The following is a 22,372-nucleotide window of genomic DNA, read 5'->3' as shown; positions in this document are numbered from 1 at the left end:
CAAAATGCTGGGAAATACACAGCTGGTAATCATAACTCTGAATGTGAATGGAATGAACTGACCCATAAAACACAAGCAAATAGCAGAGTGGATTAGAAACCAAAACTCTATGATATGCTGTCTACAAGAAACACTCATGAAGAAGGTAAACATGCATAGGGTAAAAGTAACTGTATGGAGCCAAATCTATTGGGCAACAACTGATAAAAAGAAGGCAGGAGTTGCAATCATGATATCTGACAAAGCCAGAGTAAAAATAGATCTAGTTAAAAGAGATAACAAAGGTAATTACATCCTGTTAAAAGGCAGTATAGACAATGAGGAAATATCAGTCCTCAACATGTATGCACCAAATGGCATAGAATTCAAATTTCTAATGGAGAAACTAGTGGAGCACAAGGATGAATTAGATAGAAAAACTATACTACTACTGGGAGACATGAATCTTCCACTATCAGAACTAGATAAATCCAACCAAAAAATAAATTAGAAAGAGATAAGAAAAGTGAATGAAATCTTAGAAAAATTAGACTTAGTAGATATGTGGAGAAAAATAAATAGGGACAAAAGGAAATATATCTTCTTTTCAGCAGTACATGGTACATTCACAAAGATTGACCATGTACTAGGTCATAAAAACTTTGCAAACAAATGCAAAAGAGCAGAAATAATAAATGCAACCTTCTCAGATCACAATGCAATGAAAATAATAATTAGTAAGGGTACACGGAGAGGCAATTTGAAAATTAATTGGAAATTAAACAATACGATTCTCCAAAATTGGTTAAAGAACAAGTCATAGAAACAATTAATAATTTCATTGAAGAAAATGACAATGATGAGGCATCCTTTCAAAATCTATGGGATGCAGCCAAAGCAGTACCCAGGGGGAAATTTATATCCTTGAGTTAATATATTAACAATTTAGAGAGTTCAGAGGTCAATTAATTGGGCATGCAAATTAAAAAACTAGAAAGTGAACAAATAAAAAATCCTCAGACGAAGACTAAATTAGAAATCCTAAAAATCAAAGGAGAAATTAATAAAAGTGAAAGTTAAAGAACTATTGATTTAATAAATAAGGCTCTAAGCTAATACTTTGAAAAAACAAATAAAATAGACAAAGTACTGGTCAATCTAATTTTAAAAAGGAAAAAAGAAAACCAAATTGACAGTATCCAAGATGAAAAGGGAGACCTCACCTCTAATGAAGAGGAAATCAAGGCAATCATTAAAAAGTATTATGCCTAATTATATGGCAATAAATATGGAAATCTAGGTGATATGGATGAATATTAACAAAAATATACGTTTCCTAGACTAACAGAGGAAGAAATAGACTACCTAAACAACCCCATATCAGAAAAAGAAATTGAACAAGCCATCAAATAACTCTCTAAAAAAAAATCCCCAGGTCCAGATGGATTCACAAATGAATTCTATCAACCATTCAAAGAACAACTGTGCCAGTATTATATATATAGAATGCCAATATTATACAAACTGTTTGACAGAATAAGCAAAGAAGGAGTTCTACCAAATTGCTTTTATGACACAAATACGGTACTGATTCCAAAGCCAGGCAGGTCAAAAACAGAGAAACAAAACTACAGATTAATCTCCTTAATGAACATAGATGCAAAAATTTATAGAATACTAGTAAAAAGACTCTAGCAAGTGATCACGAGGCTTATTCATCATGATGAGGTGGGATTTATAACAGGAATGAAAGAATGGTTCAGTATTAGGATTTTACATACAATTACATAATTGACCATATCAACAAGCAAACCAACAAAAATCACATGATTATCTCAATGGATGCAGAAAAAACCTTTGACAAAATACAACACTCATTCCTATTAAAAACACTAATCTATTTAGTGCCATACCCATTGAACTTCCAAAAATTTTTTTTACCGATTTAGAAAAAAAAAACCATAACAAAGTTCATTTGGAAGAACAAAGGATCAAGGATATCCAGGGAAATAATGAAAAAAAAAATACAAAGGAAGGGGGCCTTGCAGTCCCAGATCTCAAACTATATTATAAAGCAGCGGTCATCAAAACAATTGGGACAAAAATCCACTATTTGAAAAATTGGAAGACAGTGTGGGAGAGATTAGGTTTGGATCAACACCTCACACCCTACACCAAGATAAATTCAGAATGGGTGAATGACTTGAACATAACAAAGGAAACTAAGTAAATTAGGTGAACACAGAATAGTATACATGTCAGACCTTTGGGAAGGGAAAGATTTTAAAACCAAGCAAGACTTAGAAAGAGTCACAAAATATAAAATAAATAATTTTGACTACATCAAATTAAAAAGGTTTTGTACAAACAAAAGCAATGTAACTAAAATCAGAAGGGAAGCAACAAATTGGGAAACAATCTTCATAACAAAGCCTCTGACAAAGGTTTAATTACTCAAATTTACAAAGAGCTAAATCAATTGTACAAAAAATCAAGTCATCCTCCAATTGATAAATGGGCAAGGGACATGAATAGGCAGTTTTCAGATAAAGAAATCAAAACTATTAATAAGCACATGAAAAAGTGTTCTAAATCTCTTATAATCAGAGAGATGCAAATCAAAACAACTCTGAGGTATCACCTCACACCTAGCAGATTGGCTAGCATGACAGCAAAGGAAAGAAATGAATGCTGGAGGGGATGTGGCAAGGTTGGGACATTAACTCATTGCTGATGGAGTTGTGAATTGATCCAACCATTCTGGAGAGCAATTTGGAACTATGTCCAAAGGGCAATAAAAGACTGTCTGCCCTTTGATCCAGCCATAACACTGCTGGGTTTATACCCCAAAGAGATAATAAGGAAAAGGACTTTTACAAGAATATTTATTTATTTATTTAGGGCGCTCTTTGTGGTGCCAAAAAAATTGTAAAATGAGGGGATGCCCTTCAATTGGGGAATGGCTGAACAAATTGTGGTATATGTTGGTGATGGAATACTATTGTGCTAAAAGGAATAATAAAGTGGAGGAATTCCATGGAGACTGGAACAACCTCCAGGAAGTGATGCAGAGTGAAAGGAGCAGTACCAGAAGAACATTGTACACAGAGACTGATACCCTGTGGTACAATCGAACGTAATGGACTTCTCCATTAGTGTCAATGCAATGTCCCTCAACAATCTGCAGGGATCTAGGAGAAAAAACACTATCCACAAGCAGAGGACAAACCGTGGGAGTAAAAACAATGAGGAAAAGCAACTGCTTGACTACAATGGTTATGGGGATATGACTGAGGAGAGACTCTAAATGAACACTCTAATACAAATACCAACAACATGGAAATGGGTTCGAATCAAGAACATATGTGATACCCAGTGTAATCTCACGTTGGTGATGGGGGGGGGGGGAGGAAAAGAAAATGATCTTTGTCTCCATTGAATAATGTTTGGAAATTACCAAATAAAATAATGTTAAAAAAAAAACAAATACCCTGGGCAAGTCACTTGACCCCCCATTGCCTAGCTCTTACTGCTCTTCTGCCTTGGAGCCAATATACAGTATTGACTCCAAGATGGAAGGTAAGGGTTTAATAAAAAAAAAACAAATACTAGAAAGCATAGGAATAGAAGGGCCTTTACTAATAAACAGTATACATCTTAAACCATCAGCAAGTATCATCTGCAATGGGGATAAACTAGAAGTCTTCCCAATAAGATCAGGAGTGAAACAAAGATACCCATTATCACCTCTATTATTCAACATTGTACTCAAAACACTAGCTGTAGCAATTAAAGAAGAATAAGAAATTGAAGGTATTAAAATAAGCAATGAGGAGACCAAGCTATCACTCTTTTCAGATGATATGATGGTCTATTTAAAAGAATCCTAGAGAATCAACTTTATAAAGCTAGTTGAAATAATCAACAACTTTAGCAAAGTTGGAGGATTAAAAATAAACCCACATAAGTCATCAGCATTTCTATATATATCTCCAACACATCTCAGCAGCAAGAATTAGAAAGAGAAATTATATTTAAAATCACCCTAAACAATATAAAATACTTAGGAATCTATCTGCCAAGAAAAACACAGGAACTATATGATCACAACTACAAAACACTCTCCACACAATTAAAACTAGATCTAAACAATTGGAAAAACATCTATTGCTCATGGGTAGGATGAGCTAACATCATAAGAATGACAATCCTACCCAAATTAATTTACTTATTTAGTGCTATACCCATAGAACTATCAAAAAACTTTTTTACTGAATTTGAAAAAAAAAAACATAACAAAGTTCATTTGGAAGAATAAAAGATCAAGGATATCCAGGCAAATCATGGGAAAAATGCAAAAGAAGGAGGGCTTGCTGTCTGTCCCAGATCTCAAACTATACTGTAAAGCAGTGGTCATCAAAACAATTTGGTACTAGCTAAGAGACAGAAAGGAGGATCAGTGGAATAGACTTGGGGTAAGTGACCTCAGCAAGACAGTCTATGATAAGCCCAAAGATCCCAGCTTTAGGGACCAAAATCCACTATTTGATAAAAGCTGCTGTGAAAATTGGAAGACAGTATGGGACAGATTAGGTTTGGATCAACATCTCACACCCTCCACCAAGATAAACTCAGAACGGGTAAATGATCTGAATATAAAGAAAGAAACTATTAGCAAGTTAAGTAAACACAGGATAGTATACATATCAGATCTTTGGAAAAAGAAAGACTTTAAAACAAAGCAAGACTTGGAAAAAGTCACAAAATATAAAATCAATAATTTTGATTACATCAAATTAAAAGGTTTTTGTACAAACAAAAGTAATGCAACCAAAATTAGAAGGGAAACAACAAATTAGGAAACAATCTTCATAACCAAAATCTCTGACAAAGGCCTAATTACTCAAATTTATATAGCCAAACCAATTGTACAAAAAATCAAGCCGTTCTCCAACTGATAAATGGGCAAAGGACATGAATAGGCAATTTTCAGTTAAAGAAATCCAAAGTATTCATAAGCACATGATAAAGTGTTCTAAATCTCTTGTAATCAGAGAGATGCAAATCAAAACAACTCTGAGGTATCACCTCACACCTAGCAGATTGGCTAACATGACAGCAATGGAAAGTAGTGAATGCTGGATGGGATGTGACAAGGTTGGGACATTAATGCATTACTGGTGGAGTTGTGAATTGATCCAATCATTCTGGAGGGCAATCTGGAACTATGTCCAAAGGGCACTAAAATACTGTCTGCCCTTTGATCCAGCCATAGCACTGTTTGCTTTGTACCCCAAAGAGATAATAAGGAAAAAGACATGTACAAGAATATTCATAGCTGTGCTCTTTGTGGTGGCAAAAATTGTAAAATGAGGGGATGCCCTTCAATTGGGGAATGGCTGAACAAATTGTGGTATATGTTGATGATGGAATACTATTGTGCTCAAAGGAATAATAAAGTGAGGAATTCCATGGGAACTAGAGTAACCTCCAGGAATTGATGAAGAGCAAAAGGAGCAGAACCAGAACATTGTACACAGAGACTGAAACACTGTGGTACAGTCGAATGTAATGGACTTCTCCATTAATGGCAATGCAGTGATCCTGAACAAATTGGAGGGATCTATAGGAAAAAACACTCTCCACATTCAGAGGAAAAACTGTGGGAATAAAAATACAGAAGAAAAACAACTTCTTGAATACAGGGGTCAAGTGGATATGGCTGGGGATGTAGACTCTAAATGAATATCCTAATGCAAACACCAACAACATGGAAATAGGTTTTGATTAAGGACACATGTAATACCCAGTGATATTGTGCATCATCTACCAGAATGGTGGGTGCAGGGGAGGGAGGGAAATAATATGATTCTTGTAGCCAAGTAATAATGTTATAAATTGACTAAATAAATTAATTTAATTTAAATAAAAAAATAATCCACTGAACTCCTTATTTTTAAAGTAAGTTTTTTTGATATCTTTTTTTTCAATATCACCACAGTTTCCTCAAGTATTCTTTTCCTTTTCCTTCCCTGAGTCATCCCATAAGGAAGATTATGTTTTTTAAAGACAAAAAAGTCAGAAAGAAGGAAAAAATAAGCAAAATGATCAACATATTGAAAAATCAAGTCAAGCCAGTCAACTAGCATTTATTAAGGCCCTACTATATGCCAGACACTGTGATAAATGTTGAGAATACAAAGAATGGCCAAAAATCACTACTTCTTCTCAAGGAGCTCATAGGCTAATTGGAGAAACAATATGCAAAACTATGTACAAAAAGATATGTATATTCTGAAAACATGTGAATTGTACCTTTGTGGACCTCTCCCCTTTGCAGAAGGCATAGTGTTTTCTCATATCTGTACTTTCAAATCATGCTTGTTCTTTATAATTTTTCAACATTCACTTTTGATATTTTTATGTTTATTATTTCTACTTATACTGTTGTAGTCTTTATGTGTAGTTTTCTTGGCTCAGTTTACTTTACTTTGCATCAGCTTATGTAGACATTTCCATGCTTTTCTGTTTTCATCAAATTCATGATTTCTTTTTAATTTTTTTACCAGTCGATATAATTTTTTAATAATTATTTTCTGATATTTTTTTAACCATGTTCTCTTCCTCCCTCCCCCCCCCCTCTATTATCCCCAAGATGCCAGGTAATATGATATGTGTTATACATGTGTTATACTACAATACATATTTCCATGTTCATCATATTGTAAAAGAAGATACATACTGCTTATGCTAGAGAAAAGCTTATGAAGGAAACAAAATGAAGAATGGTATACTTCAATCTACATTCAGACTCCTGAAGTATAATGTTCTCTTGATTGTGATCACCTGACTTTTCATTATTTCATATATGTCTGGGTTTTGGGGTTTTTTTGTGATTGTTTGGCTCATCATTTCTTATGTCACAGTAGTGTTCTATTAGAATAATATACCAAAACTTATTGGACCAACTGAGGAACAACTCTTCAGTTTCCACTTCATTGAATTACAAAAAGAACTGCTATAAATATTTTTGTATAAGTAGGTCATTTCCCCCTATCTTTGGGACACATACCTAGTAGTGAGTAGTGATGTTGCTAGATCAAACATTTATCATTTCTTACAGCATAATTACATTACATTTGTATACTACAATTGTTTAATCAGTCCCCAATCAATGGTCATCTTTGTTTCCAATTCCTTTATATCACAAATTTTGTTGTTTAGTCATATCCTACACTTCCTGACCCCATTTAGGGTTTTCTTGGCAGTGACATTGGAGTGGCTTGCCATTTCTTTCTCCAGCTTCTTTTTCAGATGAAGAAAATGAGGCAAACAGATTTAAGTGACTTGCCTAGGGTCACATAGCTGGTAAGTGTCTGAGGCCAGATTTGATTTCAGGAAGATGAGTCTTCCTGACTCTAGGCTTGGCCCCCTATCCACTTCATTGCCTAATTGCCCATAAAATGACATCACTAAAAAGACTGTTATAAATATTTTGGAATATGTTTAGTGGACTTTTTTTCTTATCAATGATCTCCTGGGGATTTAAGCTTATAAAATAGAACCTCTGGGTCATTCTTGGTTCCTTTATTTGCATAATTCCCAACTGATTTCCATCATTATGCTAGTTAATATGTTAACTCCACTAATAATGCACAAGTAAGTCTACTTCCACACAATTCCTACATCATTAATTACTCTCATCTTTTGTCATCTTTGCCAATTTGCAGGGTATGAAGTGAAAACTCAGGGCTGTTTTGATTTCTATTTTTCTTAATATTATTGATTTGGTTCCATCTTTCATATAATTGTTAATAGTTTTCAATTCTTCTCTGAGGACTGCTTTAACTTCTTATTTTACTACTGACAGTACTCAAAGAAGGGCATACTGCCCAACTCCAATTCAGTAGAATAGAGCCATCAAGAACCAGGCCAGAGTAATATTTTCATTGGGAAAGTTTAAGATGATTAACAGGAAAATAAAACAATCTAGAAATGGCAGAGTTAAAATTTAAGTTAATTTTGTGTATCATTAAACAAGTACAACACTTTCTTTAGGATAGTTTCCTTTGTTGTAATTCAGTCATATCCTACTCTTCCTAATCTCATTTGGAATTTTATTGGCAGAGACTGGAATTGTTTCTTATTTCCTTCCCCAGTGGTTTAAGGCAAAAGTTGAATGACTTGCCTTGGGTCACACAGTCAATAAGTGTGTCGGAAGCTGGCTTTGAGCACAGGTCTTTCTAATTCCAGGTCCAGTGCTCTATCTACTGTAAAGATTAAAATTTAGGGGAGACGGGGAGACTGAGGCAGGTAGAAATTAGTTTCTCTCTGCAAGGAGTATTATATTTTTTTAGAGGTTTATTAAAGGTTAAAGATTAAAGAATATACAAGTAAGAAACATGTGCCTAGGCCAGAGGCCTAGACAAAATAACCTCACATCACGCAAGAGACAGCTTGCTCCAAAATGGAAGTCCAAAAAGAGCCAAGAGCGAGAGAGCGAGACAAAAGCCTTTGAATCAGCTTAAATACCTTCTCAATCTCCACCCAGGTGAGATTACAAGGCATTCTGGGGAAGTGGAGCAAAGGCTCGTGGGGATTGTAGTCCTGTATTTGAGTCTATTTTTTTTACATATCCCCGTGTGATCATTTTTGGAAAAATTTTCCCCAAAAGGATCATAAAAACATAATAAACTTAAAAGATTACAATAGTGTGAGGATAAGAGAAAAAAAAATAAAACCAATAATTGCTGAACACATTGACAAAAAGCCGTTAGGGGGCAGTCCCCTTTGGCATAAAAGTATACATACAAATAAATGTTCAATCAACCACACCCAAAGTTCAATTTTGTGCAACTTGTGGTCTGGAGGCTTCTTCATGGTGGCTTCTCCAACAGTTCAGTTCTGGATTCAGAGAGGTAGCATCTTCTTTACCTAAAATTCTTCTCAAAAGGAATTTAAACTTTGCAATTTAAATAATGATTTTTTTTACATTCCCTCGTGTTGTGGGTGATTGAAAGATTCAGAATCAGTTAGGGATGCATGGCTGATGTATGAGGTATATGAATCAATTGGCAAGAGATATTAAAAAGACATCAGAAAATCCAAAAGAAAAGAAAAATTTCTGGATGAAAATATAGACTATCAAAGTCTTATGTGTAAAAATTCCAAGTAGAAGAAAAATAAATCTATAACAGGTCCTTCAATCAGGGCCCAATCAAAATGATCTAAGTAACGATGCATTTACCCAGTCAGTGCCAGGACTACAGAAAGGTACCACACTATGAGAGGCAGAAAAGGGGACCAGATTATAGGAGCCAAGGTTTCGGGGATACTCGTCTGTATCTTCAGGGTGAGTGTGGATACAAGGAAAGCCTATGTCTTAACACATGTTAAACATAGTAACCTCGAGTCTTCACACTAGGTTCAAGACCTTTGTATTGGCCTAGAAGTGCATCAATCCATCCTAGATTGGCCTTTCTTTGGCTCTGTGAAATGGCTCTTGTGTGTATCTCTTGTCCTGGAATCAGACAGAATCATTAAGCAAAGTCCCATAATTTATTTAAATAATTAGTGGCATCGTTTTTATAGTCACAAGCTTTTTGGGCATGCTCTGACAAATGTATCTTACACTTGTAGTACTGAAAAATCAAAAGGTTAAAGAAAATCTTAATACTGGTGACATGTGCTTCAAATATAAAAAGGAGAGAAAAAATAATAAAAAAAAACTGAAAAAGTATATTGCACATGCAAGAAAAATATAATAATAAAAGAGCTTTAAAAAATTCAAAAATATAGCTTATAATCATTGACACTCTGTGTCAGCTAAGAAAATATAAAATGCAAGGCTTTCTCACCAAAAAATGAGATCCATTTCCTCTTTGTATCTGGCCATGATCACTGTGAGTAGAAGGCAAATGAATTGAACAAGGTTAACAATTTTTTCATCTTTAAAAATACAGTAGTACAAATATGTAGATATCAAAGTCCCCCAAATTCTCAATAGCCCAATTAATTACAATAGCAAACAAACACACTTTCATATTTCACATAAGTTGCTGTATGACATTTTTAAAACCTATGAATTGATGGACATTTGTCACAATTTTTACAAACATAGTAATCTTTCAACCTTGGTATTTGAACATATTTTTTAAACAAAGTAAAACTCATCTTGGGTTAAGAACATAATCAAGAAATCTATATATCATTCTGGTGCAAGTAAAGTAGTGAGCTGAAGAGTATAAATAAAGGGGTGCTCCTTTTTCTTGGAGGCTTTTTAAGGGTACAAATGCCCTGAAATTAACTGCCCAACTTCCATTCACATGTGGGAAGGTTGGGGTTTATAAAATGTATTTCACTTCAGCTAATGGGCCTTACCTCGTGGTAGAGGCAGGCAAAAATAACCAGATTGTTAAAAAAAATTCCAAAAATCATATTTAAAAAACCCTTAAAATCAAATCATTTGAGGTATTTAGCACATTAAAATTCCAAAGGTTGTTGATACAATTATAACCAGTTCTGAAGTCCATCTATCCTCAGCAAAATAGAAAAAAGCTATTTTTTCATATATGGGCTTATTCACAATAATATTTGTTCAATACAGTTACAGGGGGAAAACAACAGAATTTTTAAAACTCATTACATTCAAAATAAACTCAATCAACCTTCAGTTCACAGAATAATATTGGATCCAGTAATATATGAACTTAAAATCACAAAGTTAAACCATAACAAAAAATGCAATAGAATATAGAGATTTTTTTTAAACCATTGGAGTCTGAAACGCCTTAGAATATAGCCTTTAGTCTTTAAAGTTCCTTGGGTGGTTTTTTTTTTCCTAATCCAGGAAGTTGTTCCTTAAGGGAAAGGATATTTAGAAACAGCTCTTCCAGCCAGGACTTTAGGGTCCTGTTGCTGAGATTTAAAACAGCTGTTTTCTGTCTATCAGAGTCACACAGCTGGGAAGTATCCAAGGTCCGATTTGAACCCAGGACCTTCTGTCTCTAGGCCTGGCTCTCAATTCCCCGAGTCACCCATTTGCAAATTCAAAGTTGAATCTTTGGGCTGAATGTTTCTTCTGGCACGCAGGTGAAATCAATGAAATTACCAGAACAGTCAAAAATCCTTTTAAACAGCCCATTGCTTTTTAAGTTTCTGTTTGAAAAATCTGTTTCTTCTCTCTAGTCTTTTCTCTCTTTCCCCTCTCTGATACCCCTGTGGCCAATACTGTTACCAGCTGGTTGCAATGAGTCCTGAGCGATCTGCTCCAAGGATCTGGGGGATGAGCGGTCTGGTGTCACGCTCATGGGTCTGGGGCGTAGAAATAGGCAGGCAGCGGGCCGGTGAGAGGCCAGGAGCCGGAGCGGCTGCGGGGGCCGAGCCAGGTGGGGTGGGCAACAGGTCCGGAGCCTGAAGCAGCTTTGCAAGGGTAGAAAACCTTGGCCAGAGAGATACGGCTCAAAAAAAAAATATTTCTAGGTACTAGATATTAAAGATTAAATCAGAAGATTAAGAGTTTTTTTTCTCCCAAAGTGGTTACGCCAACTGTAAAGATTAAAATTTAGGGGAGACGGGGAGACTGAGGCAGGTAGAAATTAGTTTCTCTCTGCAAGGAGTATTATATTTTTTTAGAGGTTTATTAAAGGTTAAAGATTAAAGAATATACAAGTAAGAAACATGTGCCTAGGCCAGAGGCCTAGACAAAATAACCTCACATCACGCAAGAGACAGCCTGCTCCAAAATGGAAGTCCAAAAAGAGCCAAGAGCCAAGAGCGAGAGAACGAGACAAAAGCCTTTGAATCAGCTTAAATACCTTCTCAATCTCCACCCAGGTGAGATTACAAGGCATTCTGGGGAAGTGGAGCAAAGGCTCGTGGGGATTGTAGTTCTGTATTCAAGTATTCAAGTCTATTTTTTACACTACTTAGCCACCTAACTATCTCATATTCTCCTATGCCCCCCCTAAAAATTGGTTCACAACTACAATTGGTTCACAATTACAATTACATTTGTAATTGCCTGAGTAGAGAAGTCTAATACATGTTCTCATCTTATTTACAAATTTCATTTGAATGATTCAATGTAGATAGCTAGAACTTCTGTAATTATATTAATTGAAGATTCAGATATAAAACTAAACACTTGAAAACAAGGATGTTTTCCTAAGCAAACATGACAGATAGGGCAGCTGTAAACTTTGAGGAAAGAGTATCAGATTTGCAATTAGGCCTTAGTTTTAATCCTGGCTCTGCTATTAATTATGAGTGTAACTTAGACAATACACTTTACATCTCTGAGCCTCAGTTTTTTAAATGATAAAATGCAAGTATTGGATTATATTGTCTAATGTCTCTTCTAGTTCTCATGTCATACAAATCTAAAAAGACAATTTAAAGTTAAACCAAAAACATTTCAAACTCAACCTTGGCTATTTAAAAATTTCAATAAATTATAAAATTCTTTAAAATGATAAAGATCTTTAGTAGTGCACAAATATTAGTCAATCAGTAATAATAGAATTCAAAAGAAATTTTTTTTTGCCTATTTATCCAAGTATAAATTGAATGCATTATTCAAACCTGAAGGAAAGAAAAGACAGGTGAAAATGTGACTTCATACATTTCCTAGCTGTGTGACCCTGGGAAAGTCACTTAAGCCCAATTACCCATGTTGGTCATATCTTCTCCCCCAAAATATCTCAATATGCAACTTGAATCCATCCCTTCTCCATCAGAAGATAGAAATACGTTTCATCATGCATCCTCTGGAAAGCTGGTTGGTTATTGCCTTGATCAAAATCCCTGTCTTTCAAATTGTTTGAAATATATATTTATATTATATATAATATTGTTATTGTATATATTGTTCTCCTGGTTCTTCTCACTTCATTCTGGCAAAAAGGTAGGGTTCTAATATAGTTCTAAATTGGTTTCCAGAAATGCTGGACCATCTCACAGTTTCATCAACAGTACATTAAAATACCTTTTTTTTTTTTCACAGTTTGTACAGCATTTATCATTTTCCTTTTCTGTCAACTTTGTCAATCCTATGGCTGTGAAGAGGGGGCCCTGAAAGCAGTTTTAATTTGCCCTTTTCTTATTATAAGTTTTAGAGCATTTTTTTTCCAGATAGCTATTGATATCTTGGATTTCTGCCTCTGGAAATATGCTTGTGACTATTGATTGGACATTTGATAAAGAGACATTCTTATGAGTTTAAATCAATTCTCTATATACCTTAGAAACAAGACTTTTATGAGAATAACATGCTATAAATACATTTTGAATTGAACTGATTCCTTTCTAATTTTAGCTGCACTAGTTTTATTTGTGCAAAACCTTTTTAATTTTATGTAATCAAAATTGTTCATTTAACCTCTGTGATTTTCTTTACTTCATTTAGTCATAAATTCTCTCCCTGTGTATCAGACTAGAAACTTCTTTCTCCCTTCTCTAATTTGTTTTTTATGTCATTCTTCATGTCTAAGGTATCTGCCCATTTGGAGCTTACCTTGGCATATGGCATGAATGGTCTATGTCTATTTTCTACCAGTTTGTTTTAAAATAGTTTTTGTCAAATAGTTTAGTTCTTATCCCAAGAGCTGAACTGTTTGGGGGTCATTAAACAGTAGGCTACTATGTTAATTTGCTTCTTGTCATATTATCAACCTTTCTCTTTCTTAAACAGTATCAAATTATTTTTATGATTACTACTTTTTAGTATAGTTCAAATCTGATACTATGTAGCTAGGGCAGCTAGGTGAGAAAATATTCACACTGCTGCCTAGGGGCAGCTAGGTGGATCAGTGGAGAGAAAGCCAGGCCTGGAGATGGAAGATCCTGGGTTCAAATGTGACATTAGATACTTACTAGCCTTGTGACTCTGGGCAAGGCACTTAACCTTGTTTACTTCAGTTTCCTGGAAGATGAGCTGGAGAAGGAAATGGCAAACCACCATCAGTAGCTTTGTAAAAACAAACAAACAAACAAACAAAAAACCCAGATGAGATAACCAAGAGTGGAAAAAATTTTTTAAATGCTAGGCACTCTTCTTTCCTACTTTTTTACATTATTTCTACTGAGATTCATGACCAAAAATTCTTCCATATAAATTGTTATTAATTTTTCTAGCTTTATAAAGTAGTTTGATTGATATGGCACTAAATGAGTAAATTAACTTAGGTAGCAATGTTTTTATTACATTGGCACTGCCTATCCATAGAAAATTGATATTTCTCCAATTATTTAGATCTTTCCTTATTCTTGTAAAAAGTGTTTTATAATTTGTATTCATAATTTCTCTGTCTTGGAAGTAGACTAACTTGTATTTTATAGTTTCTGCCTAATGTTCCATTCTTACATTAGCCTGTGTTTACTTCATGGGCAAAATAGAAATATTCTTGGAAATGTACTTGGAATAAACAAAAAAATTAGTTTTATTAAAGGTTTTGGTATTATAACTTCTTCAAATAATAAACTTCTCTATTAAACACATTTGATTCAGTAGTTTGCCTCCTCCCAAGAGAAAGTCCCAATTTCTCTAACTTTTAAAATGTCAGATGTCATAGTATTTTTTATTATTCATCTCAAAAACTATTTTAATATAAAAATCATGTTCCCAATAGTAATCACAGTAAACATTTTACCTTGAAAATTCTAGAAGAGATGCTACCTAAAAAGGTCTTGAAATGCCAAAATAAAAATTATATTGTCAGGTATCCTATAATAGAATAACAAATGCTCATTGAAGATAAGCAGGCACAATCAAACAACAAAATGCCCTGTCGGTTGTAATAGAACAATTATAGCCCACAATAAGAAATTAAGAACAGAATTGCAATGTACATCCCTTTCTCCCTTATCATGCCATCACAACTGTCTTTCATTTCTTTTCAATGAATTAATTAACATTTATTAAGTGCCTACTATGTGCCAGGTACTATGCTAAGCACTGGACACTATGTAAAGTGATATTATACTATCCACTAATCCAATTGCAACTAATCTCCTATCTCTCCTTTCTCCCTCAACATACTCCTGGATTTCTCATTATGATGTGATTTTTGGAGTACTTCTGTATAACTCAGTTCATCTCCTTTACGAATTATTTTGATATTTACTACTTTGCAGTATAATTTAAAATCTGATACTAAGTAGCTAAGGCAGCTATAGAGTGACAGAGGCAGAGACACAGAGATTTATATATATATATATATATATATATACATATATATGAGAGATTTATATATATATTTCCTCTTGAACCTTAAATCTTCAGAAATAACCCTTGAACCTTGCCCTATATGCTCTGATTTCTCTTTTCCGGACAATTCCCGCTTCTCCAGAATTTGGGGAAGTGAAGTCAGTAACTTGGTCAGAGGTCCTACAAAAGACCACGCTTCCTCCTTCCCAATCTCATCTCACCACTCCATTCTTCTACCTTCTCTCTCAGTCAGTAATTTTTTAATGGGCAGTAGGCAGATTCTCTCTCTGACTCTCTCTATAATGAAGTCCTCCATCCCACAGCCCTTTGCGTCTACATTTTCAGAAGGCTCCACATTCCCATCCATCCTTCAACCTCCCTCCTGCCCGTCCCACTCTCGTCAGCACGGTGACGCTATCACGCCGCTCACGCAGCCCCACCCCCTGCAGAGCCCCGGACTCGCTCAAGATCGGCCGGTTTCCCTTAAACCCGGAATGTGAGGCCCTCCGCCCGGGGCCTGTCCCTCTCCCTTCCCCTTCCCTTCCCCTCACCCGCGCCCGGCACCGGCCATCCGCCCCTCCCCGGATCGCTCCCCAGTCCCCCGGGGCCGCCCTCGCCCTCCCGCTGTGGGCCGAGTCCTCCCGCGTGACTGCCGCCGCCCAGCCGAGTCCTCCGGGGCCAGGGGAGGAGCTCGGCACGGAGGGAGGCGGGGGCCGGCGGCGGCGGCGGCGGCGGCGGAGGAGGAGGAGGAGGAGGCTGAGGCTGAGGCAGCGGCAACCCCTGGAGGAGCAGGAGCAGCCGCAGCCGGAGGAGCAGCCCCGGCAGCCCCAGCCCCCGCCGCAGCAGCAGCAGCGGCAGCAGCTGGGGGAAGAGGAAGAGAAGGAGGAGGAGGAGGAGGAGGGAAGGAAGATGGCGGCGGTGGAGCTGGAGTGGATCCCAGAGACGCTCTACAACACCGCCATCTCTGCCGTGGTGGACAACTACAGCCGCTCTCGCCGCGACATCCGCTCCCTGCCCGAGAACATCCAGTTCGATGTCTACTACAAGGTCAGTGTAGCCGGGGCCTGGGGCCCCTTCGCGCTCTCTCTCCCCGAGCTGTCATGTACCCTCTCCTAACATTGGCCTTCCCCAGTGCAGCAGTCCTGTCCCCTCCTGCTCAATCCCATCCCCGTGCTAACCCCTTGCCCCCTACTGCTCACCCCCGCTTGCGACCCCCCCCCCCGTCTCCTCTTGTCCACCCCTACCTGAACTCCTCCCCTCCCTTTCTGCTCACCGCCACCCTACTGTCCCTTGCACCTTCCTGTTCATTTTCCCTTCCAGTGCTACCCCAGCCCTTTCCTCACTTCCTCGCCCTGCTGCATCCCTTCCCCTCTCCCCTTGCTCCGCACTGATCCCTCCTCTTAACATTCTGTACACCTCTCTGTACTGACTCCTTCTTCTCAGCCTAGACCCCCCTCCCCAACTTCCCCTTTGTTGCTGCACCCTCAGACTCCGCTGTCCAGCTCCTCTATCACCGCATGACTCTTTACCACCCGGATCTCCCGGGCCGCCTCCTGGGCCATAACCCCTTTGCTAAGTCCATCTTGACTGACTTTCGAGGTTTCTCCTGTTCCGGGGGCCTCCTTGGTTTTCCCCGGATATTCCCTTGTATCTTCCTCCTCCGCCTCCTCATTCCGTGTTCCGCGTGACATTTCCGGGACACCCCACTTCATTCTCGTCTATCACTGTCCCCAGGTGGACCTTACTCCTCCTTTCTCTGTCCACTCAGTCTAGGATTCCTCTCTTTCATCAATATGGGGCGCGAAGTGGGAGAGAGTTAAAAGATGTATGAAAGAGTCTACTCATCTTAACTGAAAGTGATTTTTATCATTGATTTTCACCTTTTAATATATGTTGAATATTCATATCTTTTGGTAAGAGGTTTGGATTAGGAAGGGGATCAACCGGTGGGGTGAAGAGAGGGCCGAGTGAAATGGGCCTAAACTGCACTGACTTGAACAGTTTAGCTGGTACTGATTTAGTTTTACAGTGGCCTTTAGAGAGTGGGAATTCCTTGGGGGCTGGGACCGTGTTTTTGCTTTTCTTGTTATCAAGAGTGAGATATTTTGTGCTTAATCAATGCTTATTGATTGGCTGATTATTCCTAAGTCTCCCCCCACATCCCCAGATTGCTTGAATTTCAGAATAAAAGGCAAGGACACTTTTTTGCCTTGTATTGTGGAGCCTGCGAGATCCAATCATTTTTTCTTTTCCTCCCAAATTTGAATATGACCATAGGATTTATCAGTGAAAATCTATACCTCCCACAACGCAAGTAAATAAATATGTTTTCCATCCATTGACCCTTTCTTCCCCTGTGGTACCCAACATATTTAATTTGTAGGAACATGTTATTTTGTATCTTAAATTTTTCACTCCTATAATCTTAATTTGTTTAAACATTTCTAAATTAACAACCCATACTAATTAGTGCTTAATTGATCAAGAAAAGGTGGATTTTGGTAGGTATTCTAACTTTCTCTACCCACCACACCCCTTAGTGTTTTTTTTTTATTAATTAGCAGCTGGCTTGTAACATTCAGCTAAATTTAGTTGCTTTCTGCCACAGTTAAAGATTAGTTTTTCTAAATATTTAACAGTTTTCTTTTTAGTCCTCCATAGTAGCATTTTTTTTTCATTCAATATGTGCTCTTACTCATCACATTCAGGAAAATCCTTTAACATAAAGGGAAATCTGTATAACTAAAGAAGTGTGGGATAGTTAACTCCATACTTTTGCAGTAATTACCAAAATCTAGATTTTTAGCTGAATATCTCTCCCTTGCTCATTTAATTGAACTCCTGACATCATTTTAAAATAATTTTTAAATTCCCTTCCAAAGGGGTGTGTATATGTACAAACTGGAAGTCTTTAAAATATTTGACTGTATATTCTCAACCTTTAATAATTAATTAAAACTATTTGTTGGTGAGAAAATGCCAAGTTTATACATGTTGTTTAAACAGTTCTGTAGATAAATATTAAATTTTTGATCAGTATTCTGTAATAGCAAATTGTGTAGCACTTAAAAAAAAAACTTTTGATCAGATCTTATAGTCCTCTAGTTTTCATTGCATTTGGTGACACTATGAATTGAAGAGATTGGAGACTGGGACTATAACAGCCTTTGAGACAACTTTAGTTGCTTAGAGCACCAATTTTTTTAAACCCTTACCTTCCATCTTAGAATCAATACTGTATAGTGGTTTTAAGGCAGAAGAGCAGTAAAGGCTAGACACTGGAGGTTAAGTGACTTGCCTAGGGTCACATAGCTAGGAAGTGTCTAAATGCAGGACCTCCATCTATACCCCTAGCTCTCTATCCACTGAGCCACTTGCCCTCCCTGCCCCCATTCTTAACTGTTCTTTCCATTAGTCTGAGCTCCTTGATGACCTAGACTGTCTTTTACCTTTCTTTGTATCTGTGGCACAAATGCTTAAGATAAGTGTTTATTGACTAACTTTCTCAATGAGAGAAGAATTCTATATTCTTTGAACTTATCCTTTGTAGTATCCTTTGTTTTCTTTAGCTCTTTATTATTTGTCTTAACCTAATCTTATTTCATTAATGAATTTTTTTGGGTTTTCTCTTTAAAAAAATAAAAAATTGCATTCATTTTAAATTCGCTTGCTATCTTGCCACAAAAAACATATATTAGAACAATCATATAAAGGAACTATAAACACAAGTGGGAATCATCTTCTGCTTTGACATACTCTAATGTGGGAATCATGCACAAAATTTCTAAACAAGACCTTTAATGGCTACTAATCCCTAAATATGAGAGTTCAGAAATGTTTATTAATATTAATACATACTGATTTTAAACATAATCCACTTATTCATTCAGCTTCCTCCCCTTTGAAACCTTAAAATTCTAGCAAAGTGTATTTGTTCTTTTGATAACCAAATATCTTCTCATCTTTTCCCCCATATACTTCTTTCCTTTCTTTTTGTTTAACCTTTATTTTCTGTTTTAGAATTAATGCAAGAGCTAGGCAATTGGGGTTAAGTGACTTGCTCAGGGTCATATGGCTAGAAAGTATCTGAAGCCACATTTGAACCCAGGACCTCCCATCTCCAGGACTGTCTCTATTCACTAAGCCACCTAGCTGCCCCCTAAAAACATTTTTAAGAACTTGGAATTATAACCAGATCGTTTACAAACTTAATATTATTTTCATTAGTACTTGCTGTAATTTGGTAATTTTCTAGTAACTTTTTCAGATATATTTTGGGGATCAATAATTTCATAATCTTTTTAGAGCTATGATTCAATGTATCTTCATTTCTGTCTATGATTTCATATTTGTTTACTTTTTTGATATAGCTTATTTTTGAAATTAGGATGACCTGTTAAGAATAGAGTTTAAAAAAGTTCAAATATGCAGATTGGTTATAAAAATGATAGAATGTGCAAAAGTCTTAAATTCTAGTGTCCATCATGAGTTTTAATCAATATCACTTATTAAGCTTCAAGTTATAATTTGAGTGCTCATTACAGGACAAATGTATCTTGTGAATTAACATTAATAATTCTTTTATTAGGAGACTGAATTAAAGAGGAGAAAAAAGTAAGGAACGTTGTTAGCTTTCATTTAAGGAAATTTAGCTACCTGGAACCATGTAATATTTTTTTTTCTATTAAATTTTTTCCATGATTCCATGATTCATTTTTTCTCCCTCCCCACTCCCAGAGTTGACAAGCAATTCCACTGGGTTATACATATATTATCACTGGAACCCATTTCCATATTATTCATTTTTGTAAAAGAGCAGTCCTTTAAAACCCAAACCTCAAATCGCATACCCATATAAACAAGTGATAAATCATTTGTTCAGTATATCTTCTGCCACAGTTTTTTCTCTAGATGTGAATGGCATTTCTTTCTCATAAGTCTCACAGAATTGTAAAACTTTTAATTTTACATTTTTTAAAATGACATTCTTTTATGCATTAGTCATTTCTGAAGTAAAGCAACATTCTATATCTCTATCCCGATTTCTCTCTGTAAAAAATAATGGAATGTTTCAGCTTTTCTCTTAGCACTAAGAATGGACATTAATTTGACTTTTATAGCTGTATATACTCTTTTCTTGATTTTGCTTACTTCATATTTCATGACTTTGGTTACCTATGGGACTTCGCTTCTGATTTCTTTGGGCAGTACCTTTGAACAGTTTAGTGATTTTTCTCAACTAATGACAAAAAATTTTTAATTGTTGTTGATGGCAATCAATTAAAAGGGTATAATAGGAGTGATCAGTTAGGTTAAGAATTTTGTTCCGAATTTAAAGATAAATTGCATTTATATTGTCAATATCTCTGTTGAGATAACATGGATATTTAGGGGGCATAGATTTAGAGATAAAATAACCTTAGTCTTCATTACAAAAACCTCTGACAGAGGTCTAATTACTCAAATTTATAAAGAGCTAAATCAATTGTACAAAAAATCAAGCCATTCTCCAATTGATAAATGGGCAAGGGACATGAATAGACAATTTTCAGTTAAAGAAATCAAAACTATTAATAAGCACATGAAAAAGTGTTCTAAATCTCTTATACTCAGAGAAATGCAAATCAAAACAACTCTTGAGGTATCACCTCACACCTAGCAGATCGGCATTCAACTGGAGGGGATGTGGCAAAGTCGGGACATTAATGCATTGCTGGTGGAGTTGTGCATTGATCTAACCATTCTGGAGGGCAATTTGGAACTATGCCCAAAGAGCGCTAAAAGACTGTCAGCCCTTTGATCCAGTCATAGCACTGCTAGGTTTGTACCCCAAAGAGATAATAAGGAAAAAGACATGTACAAAAATATTCATAGCTGCTCTCTTTGTGGTGGCAAAAAATTAGAAAATGAGGGGATGCCCTTCCATTGGGGAATGGCTGAACAAATTGTGGTACATGTTGGTGATGGAATACTATTGTGCTCAAAGGAATAATAAAGTGGAGGAATTCCATGGGAACTGGAACAACCTCCAGAAATTGATGCAGAGTGAGAGGAGGAGAACCAGGAGAACATTGTACACAGATACTGATACCCTGTGGTACAATCAAGTGTAATGGACTCCTCCATTAGTGACAATGCAGTGACCCTGAACAACTTGGAGGAATCTATGAGAAAAACCACTATCCACATTCAGAGGAAACACTGTGGGAGTAGAAACACTGAAGAAAAACAACTGCTTGAATACATGGATCGAAGGAATATGGTTGGGGATGTAGACTCTAAATGAACATCCTAGTACAAACATCAACAACCTGGAAATAGGTTCTGATCAAGGACACAAGTAATACCCAATGAAATTGTGTGTTGGCTGCAGGAAGGGTGGGTAAAGGGGAAGGAGGGAAATAATATGATTATTGTAACCAAGGAATAATGTTCTAAACTGACTAAATAAACTAATTCAAATGGGAAAAAAAAATAACCTTAGATGTTATCTAGTCCAACTTCCCCTCATTTTACAGATGAGTTAAGGAAAAGCTCAGGTAAGAAAAGTGATTTACTTAAGGTAAGTGGTAGAGCCAGTATTCAAACCCAGTTTCTCTGATTCCCCAACCACTCTTTTTACTATACCAGTCTATTGACATAATTCAATTTAGGATTATTGTATCTTGAAATTTGGGCGAAGATGATTGAATGATCAATGGAGTAGATCTGAGATTTAGAGTAGTGTGAATGATACAAATTTAAACATTGACCAGAGCAGAGAACAGGAAAAGGAGAAAGAGCCTGTGGCCTGCTTTTCTTGGTAGACTTCCCAAAAAAACCCTTTGCCACAGACATGCTAACTGTGGAGAGGCAGTGGTAATACTTCCAAGCAGTTTCTGGAGAGTGATTGAAGGAGTTCTTAGAGTAAGCCTTCTAGAGGTAAAAGTAGTATTGACATTGGAATTCTTATACCAATTCTTTTGGAGAAGTGTCCATGTGGAGAAACTAGAAGAGCAATAAAAATCAAGGACATAATAAAAATAAAGGAGAAGTAGGGGAACAAGCCTAGATCTGTTAACTACAACTATTGTAAGATAACATAGAAAAATAGATAGAAAGAGAATTTATTAAGCACTTATACTAGGCATTGAACTAAACTCTAAGAATACAAATTATGTACAAAGACAACACAAAAGGAAGCTGATG

The 22,372-nt window shown here is 36.3% G+C and overlaps 1 protein-coding gene and 1 long non-coding RNA gene across 2 annotated transcripts in view; one reads left to right on the top strand and one right to left on the bottom strand.

Annotated features, from left to right (window-relative positions):
* Positions 1 to 8,322: 8,322 nt before the first annotated feature.
* On the bottom strand, positions 8,323 to 15,487 carry LOC130457205 (uncharacterized). Its single transcript, XR_008916320.1, has 2 exons — positions 14,628 to 15,487; positions 8,323 to 13,912 (listed from the first exon to the last, which is right to left on the bottom strand). It is a non-coding gene; the product is annotated as an uncharacterized LOC130457205 (long non-coding RNA).
* Positions 15,488 to 15,897: 410 nt separating this feature from the next.
* APPBP2 (amyloid beta precursor protein binding protein 2) overlaps positions 15,898 to 22,372 on the top strand; it is a 52,264-nt gene continuing 45,789 nt past the window's right edge. Inside the window, exon 1 of the mRNA XM_003340197.4 lies at positions 15,898 to 16,231. Within this exon, the coding sequence (XP_003340245.1) occupies positions 16,094 to 16,231 (138 nt within the window). The 5' untranslated portion in view covers positions 15,898 to 16,093. The remainder of the gene's footprint in view (positions 16,232 to 22,372) is intronic.

The sequence above is a fragment of the Monodelphis domestica genome, chromosome 2 (genome assembly GCF_027887165.1).
Source record: "Monodelphis domestica isolate mMonDom1 chromosome 2, mMonDom1.pri, whole genome shotgun sequence".
Classification (NCBI taxonomy): Eukaryota; Metazoa; Chordata; class Mammalia; order Didelphimorphia; family Didelphidae; genus Monodelphis; species Monodelphis domestica.
The sequence above is the reverse complement of the archived record's forward strand: the minus strand, read 5'-3'. Positions and strand labels throughout refer to the sequence as shown.